We start from the raw sequence: 6,819 nt of genomic DNA, 5'->3' as shown, positions 1-6,819 counted from the left end.
CTCAATGAAGCATCTCTCCCTTCCTCCATTATCATGTGCAACATTTCTTTCTCTTTCCCCATGCACCATCTCTTCCTGCCCTCCACCCTATGTCCAACATTTCTCCCTCCCCTTCACCATATGCAGGATTTCTACTCACCCCTTTTTCCATCTTTTTTGCATCTCTCCCTTTTTCTCCTCCACCCCACGCCCAACAATTCTTCCTCTCTCCCCCCCTATGTGCAACAACTTTCCATTCCTCCCTCCCAGCCCCCTGTGCAGCAATCTTCCATGTCTCCCAACCCCCTATGCAGCACATCCCAATTAACCCCCCCACCATGAGATCTGACAAACCGTTGAGCCTCCTAAAGCAGAAGTGGTGATGACTGGCGGGCAGAGGCAATGCTCTGAACAGGCTATTTGCGGCCTGCCTGCCAGTGCTTCCCTATGCCTTGTCATCAGTGGCATGGCAGAGGTAAGGCCCCAGCAGCGCAGGCCACGAATAGCATACTCAGAGCGCTGCATCAGGCCACTAGTTGTTGCTTTAGAAGGCCCTGGAAGTATGTCAAGCCTCACTGGGGGAGGAGGGTTGGTCACTGAATTCATAGTCTGATTCATAGGAAAAACAAATCGATTATAATTGATTCACTGAAGAGAATTGGTGAATCAGGCAGCACTAGTGGCTAGCTTTGAATTTCTGTTTCTTCCTTGCTTTTCCTGCAGATAAGGGTAATATTATGCACATTGTAGACAAATCTCGGTATTTACCACAAGAAAAGCTCCCAGGATAGCCACAGCCTTTACACCAACACTTGTGGCAAAGCCATTCAAGATATCATAAAGGCTATACTTTATAAATACAGCTATTGTAATTTGGTGAGAAAATATATACATAGGCTTGATCAGTGGTGATTTCTCACCAAACGCACATAAATCATATATATATATAGTTAATTAAAACAGAGCAAATCATAACCCACTTTACAAAAAAAAATCCAGTGATTTACTCTAACTGTAAACAATATAAAAACATCAATTGTTTAAAATTATAAAAAAATAAGTTAAAAGAAAATCCAACATTCAGGTCCTGGATACTGACGAGTTTGAGGAAGGACTGTGCACAGGTGACAAGATGCCTCAAATACAGGAGCTGAAGTACGGAGCATTTCCTCTACAGACACAAAAGGGGAGAAAATCTTTAGTACATCTGGCCCAAAGTCCTCTATAACGTGATGAGAAAGAAGTGTTGATCAAACAGTGTTAAATATCAATTCCTTCCTTTAACTGTGATTACCGTTGAGTTTGTTGGCAATTGATTTCAAAATAATTGGCATTTCCGGATTATTCACTGAACACCCATCATCAAATTCAGCAAAGGAAACTTAGGCAAGCATTTTCTTTACAGAAGAAAAGAAATCTAAATGGCTACGATTCCTCTATCAGCGGAAACACACAACACAGTCTTAATAAACGCAGTTCCTGTTTTGTACAGTGTATGGGACATCAGGCTTGGGTTTAGACCATGGCACGATAAGGGCCCTGCATTTTTAAAAACTGAATGATGAAGGAGGGGCCCCCGGCAACAATCTGAGGCGGGAGGTGGCTGAGCGGACTGTTCTCAATACTCATGATTGACAGTTTGCTGCAGAGCGCCAACTCAAAAGGCAGACTGTGCAGGTTGGGGTTGTCATTCAGGTAAAGCTCTTCTAGATGCTCCAGTGTACCTAGATAAAATTATATGAACAAAGGAAAGAAAGACACTATGTAGAATCAGCAAGACAACCTGCCAATGCAAACATTTATAATCTTGATAATGTACTATTGCACCAAGGATATTATTGAAAATATTTTTTTTTTTGGCAAGGTGAATGCTAGTACTTGGTTGCTTCTTTACTGGCTGAGAGCTTAAAGGTAAGTCTAAGGCTAACCCTTTCAGAGCCACTTGGAAAATCAAGCCTCATTCTTTCCTTGCTACAAAATGAATCACCGCAATGATATGCTGGCAATCCAGGCCTCCATTTTTCACACTTTGTATCTGAACCCCATGGTCAGCCCCATCCCGTCAGTTCTTGAGGCCCAGGGTCAATCAGAACATTAAATAATCTGGAGGATAGGTTAGGGTCCTCTTACCAATTTCTTCAGGCAGGTGTGTGAGGAGATTCTCTCCAAGACCAAGATGTGTCAGGTTGGTAAGGTGTCCAATCCCTCTTGGTAGGATGGTCAACTGGTTATTAGTCAGGACTAATTTCTGGTTAATGAAAGTGGGAAAAAAATCTCAATCATTAAAGAGAAAATGAAAAATGCTGTTTTACTGTTCATGGAATATAGTAACCTGAGGGGCATCAACTCCTCAGTGTTACAAGTTAAAAGTTTTATTAAAATTTGATTCAATCGCTTATCCAAGATTCTAAGTGAGGTACAAAATTAAAATTCAGTGCCATGAAAATAAAAACACACAAAACAAAATTGTAACCTACATCATTATACGGACTAACTGGAACAAAAGGAAAAGAGTGGTGGCAATACATTCTTTATAGGATAGAAAACATTTAAGGTTTAAAATGGTTTGGAGGGGAATAAATAAAGAAACTGGTAAATGAAAAAGAAAAGCTGACAGATCACAGCAGAAGAGAAACTTCCAATCAAACTTTCTCTGTTGAAATACAAGGGAATGCAGCTCTATTTAGTAATCTGTCATACCTGCTTAACAATGGAATTACTGCACGCTAGCCATTAAAAGGCGTTATCTATATCGGAAAATGAGGGAAATCTCTCTACTTTAAAATTACTGAGCATTGGAATAATTGTCCAGCTACGTAATTTGGGCTCTTTCCAATTATTTCGAAAACGTGGCTATTTTCAAAAATGTAATTTCCACTGCTCTCTATAGAACCACTAATTCTTATATTTTCCTTTGTTAAACTCTTGTAAACTGTGTTGAGCTCTATCCTTATAGAGAAGATGCGGTATATAAGGTTTAGTTTAGTTAATGTATGGTTATTTCTCCATTAGTCATCTAACACAGAAGGAAATGAGGAATTGGCGAGAAGTGTATGTTACAGATTTTATTGTGCATTAAAACAGCAAATAATGAGACCCAGCTAATGACATCTTAAGAAATACAATTGACTATACAGTATATCATGTTATCTGATATTCAGTTAACGCAGGGTAAAGAACACTTCTCTGTTAATCAAACAGCAAATTGCAAAGAGACTTTGAAATTACTACATGTTAATCTTGGCTATTAATTCATGGTAACTGCAAATTATGCTGCTGACATATCATATCAACTCCCTATTTAACAGAGTGGCCAAAAAAGATCTCAAACGCCTCCAGCGTGTACAAAACGCAGCACTCGCCTCTTACACAGCCTGAACTACCATGACCCCATCTCCCCAGCCCTCCGCGCAGAGCACTGGCTTCCGATCAACCAAAGCTGCGCATTCAAGGCCCTGGTAATAGTGCATAAAAGAATTTATGCCACCACCCCACCTACATAGGATTCAAGCTAACCCTATACATCCCCACCCGCCTCCTCCACTCTGAAGCGGAGAAATACCTATGCATCCCCCCAGGAAGGTCTCTCCTGTCAGAAACCGCCCACAAACACTCCTACAGCCATTTCATCCCCCAACTCTGGAACCAACTCCCCCCGCAAATCAGATTACAGAACTCATTGATGACCTTCCAGAAAGCTATAAAGACCCTCCTCTTCAACTAAAATTCCAACTGCAATCAACCCCCATCGCCCCCTAAAATTCCCCCTTCCTCCTGCACCCACTTCTCCATTCTTAACCCATACTGAAGTTGCTGTATAGTCTTTGTATTGTCCAACTGTGAATGCTTGCTTGTAACCCGTTCTGAGCTACTGGGGGGACGGGATAGACATCAAATTAAATAAATAAATATCTATGTTATTTGAATGTTCTCTGCTAATATGTTATCATTTATATTGTACTCACATATTTCTGTTACATGATTGTTCTACAGTGCTGTTAAGTGTGTATATTTCTGATACTGTTTTATAAGAACATAAGAGTTGCCATACTGGGACAGAACAAAGGTCCATCAAGCCCAGTATCTTGTTTCTAGCAGTGGCCAACCCAGGTCACAAGTACCTGGTAAGATCCCAAGAAGTAAAACAGATTTTATGCTGCTTATCCTAGATATAAGCAGTGAATTTCCCCAAGCCATCTCAATAATGGCCTACGGACTTCTCTTTTAAGAAATTATCCAAATCTTTTTTAAACCTTACTACGCTCCGGCAATGAATTCCAAAGTTGAATTACATATTGAGTGAAGAAATATTTTCTCCAGTTTGTTTTAAATTTACAGTAACTTCATCATATGCCCCCCTAGTCCTAGTATTTTTGGAAAGAGTAACCATTATACTCCACACACTATTATATAGAGGTCTATCATATCGCCCCTCAGGTGTCTCTTCTCCAAGCTGAAGAGCCTTAGCCACTTTAGCCTTTCCTCATAGGGAAGTTGTCCCATCCCTTTCATCATTTTTGTCACCTTTCTAATTCTGTTATATCTTTTTTGAGATGTATCAACCAGAATTGCACACAGCATTCAAAGTGTGGCCGCATCACGGAGTGATACAAGAGCATTATAACATTCTCATCTTTTTGTTTTCCATCCCTTTCCTGATAATTCCTAACATTCTATTTGCAAATACAGGGCCATGGAACCAGAAGGAATCTGAAGGCAAGTGGTCTCCAATGCTAGATCACAGGACTGGAGAGGGTGTCACTGAATTGGAAGCCAGGGAACAAGATAATGTTATCAAGGATCAAATCATGCAGAAATGTAGAAGCATGAAGGCAGATAAAGGCCAAATGGCCCATCCAGTAGGCCCATCTGCAGCATCCACTGTCTGGGTGAAGGTAGGGCCAGAATGCTCAAGAGGGCTAGGGTGGAATGGATATAGGAAACTTAGGGAATTTCACTGGATGTCAGAGAAGGGTATGCTATTTGTTAAAGGGGGAATTGAGTCTAACAAAATAAAAATTCAACAGGAAAGAGAGGAAGAAAATCCTGGAGAAGGACTGAGGTTGTCTGGCAAAGTTACACAAGAAAATGGAGTAGATTCTGCGCTGTTCACGGAGGAAAGTGTTTATGAACAACTTGAAAAACTGAAGGTGGACAAAGCGATGGAACTGGACGGGATCCATCCAAGGATACTGAGGGAACTTAGAGAAGTTCTGGCGGGTCCTATTAGAGACTTGTTCAACAAATCTCTGGAGACAGGAGTGGTTCCTGGGGATTGGAGAAGAGCAGATGTGGTCCCTATTCACAAAAGTGGTCACAGGGATGAAGCAGGAAACTACAGGCCGGTAAACCTCACCGGTTATTGGAAATATAATGGAAGTGTTGCTGAAAGAAAGGATAGTGAACTTCCTAGAATCTAATGGGTTAAAAGATCTGAGGCAACATGGCTTTACTAAAGGTAAATCATGCCAAACGAACCCGATTTAATTTTTTGATTGGGTGACCAGAGAATTGGATCGAGGACATATGCTAGATGTCATTTACTTAGATTTCAGCAAAGCCTTTGACACGGTTCCTCATAGGAGGCTCTTGAACAAACTTGAAGGGCTGAAGTTAGGAACCAAAGTTGAGAACTGGTTTAGAAACTGGTTGACAGACAGACGCCAGAGGGTGGTGGTTAATGGAAGTCACTCGGAGGAAGGAAAGGTGAGTATTGGAGTCCCTCAGGGTTCGGTGCTGGGGCCGATCCTGTTCAATATGTTTGTGAGTGACATTTCTGAAGGGTTAGAAGGAAAGGTTTGCATTTTTGCGGATGATACCAAGATTTGTAACAGAGTAGACACCGAGGAGGGAGTGGAAAACATGAAAAAGGATCTAAAAAAGTTAGAGGAATGGTTTAATATCTGGCAATGCAAAGAAATGTATAATAATGCATTTGGGGATTAATAATCAGAAGGAACCGTATATGCTGAGAGGTGAGAGGCTGATATGCACAGAGGGAGAGAGGGAACTACAAACTACAAACCCCAACGAGAGGCTTGACACCCTGACCTGGTATAGGTAGGTAAGTAGAGTGGCGCCTAACAAACAAAACGGTTATGGTTCACTGAAGTTGATGGAAAAAGGATTCACTGATCATGGAGATGTCACTCTACAACCCGGTTTTCTTCCTGGTGTGCTACTCGGCAGCAGGAGCCGCTGTCTGCCTCCTTATCTGTTGTCCTGGATTATCTGTTACACTTATCTGGCGCTGGACACAAGTCCTCCTCGGTTCGAGTCCACCTTAGTGCCATTGCTGCTTTTCATCAGCCGATTGACGGGAAGCCTAACTCTGTTCATCCTGTGGTTTCCCGCTTCATGAAAGGCCTTTTCCATGTTCATCCGTCCCTTAAGCCTCCTCCTGTGGTTTGGGATCTTGCTCGCTTGATGAAACCCCCATTCGAGCCGCTAGCACAGGCTCACTTGAAGTATCTTACTTGGAAGGTTGCGTTTCTTATTGCTCTCACTTCTGCCCGTCGGATCAGTGAGCTTCAAGCCTTGGTAGCGGACCCCCCTTTCACTGTCTTCCATCATGATAAGGTGGTTCTCCATACCCATCCTAAGTTCTTGCCTAAGGTTGTTTCTGAGTTTCACATCAACCAATCCATTGTTCTTCCTGTGTTTTTTCCGAAGCCACATTCTCACCCTGGAGAAGTGGCTCTGCATTCTCTTGATTGCAAGCAAGCACTAGCCTTCTACTTGAAGCGCACCGCTCCTCATTGTTCTGCTCCCCAGCTGTTTCTCTCCTTCGATCCTAATCGCTTGGGTCGTTCTGTTTCTAAGCGGACCATTTCTAACTGG

At 42.1% G+C, this 6,819-nt stretch overlaps 1 protein-coding gene across 4 annotated transcripts in view; it reads right to left on the bottom strand.

The window, feature by feature from the left end:
• Positions 1-238: 238 nt before the first annotated feature.
• LOC117359414 (leucine-rich repeat protein SHOC-2-like) overlaps positions 239-6,819 on the bottom strand; it is an 81,917-nt gene continuing 75,336 nt past the window's right edge. For 2 of the 4 annotated variants that reach the window (XM_033942147.1, XM_033942148.1), the window contains exons 8-9: positions 2,110-2,227; positions 239-1,703 (exon numbers count right to left, since the gene is read on the bottom strand). In XM_033942147.1, the coding sequence (XP_033798038.1) occupies positions 1,495-1,703; positions 2,110-2,227 (327 nt within the window). In that variant the 3' untranslated portion in view covers positions 239-1,494. The remainder of the gene's footprint in view (positions 1,704-2,109; positions 2,228-6,819) is intronic. The other 2 variants (XR_004539225.1, XM_033942149.1) reach the window with 2 other exon arrangements.

This window comes from Geotrypetes seraphini, chromosome 4, assembly GCF_902459505.1.
Source record: "Geotrypetes seraphini chromosome 4, aGeoSer1.1, whole genome shotgun sequence".
Lineage (NCBI taxonomy): Eukaryota > Metazoa > Chordata > Amphibia > Gymnophiona > Dermophiidae > Geotrypetes > Geotrypetes seraphini.
The sequence above is the reverse complement of the archived record's forward strand: the minus strand, read 5'-3'. Positions and strand labels throughout refer to the sequence as shown.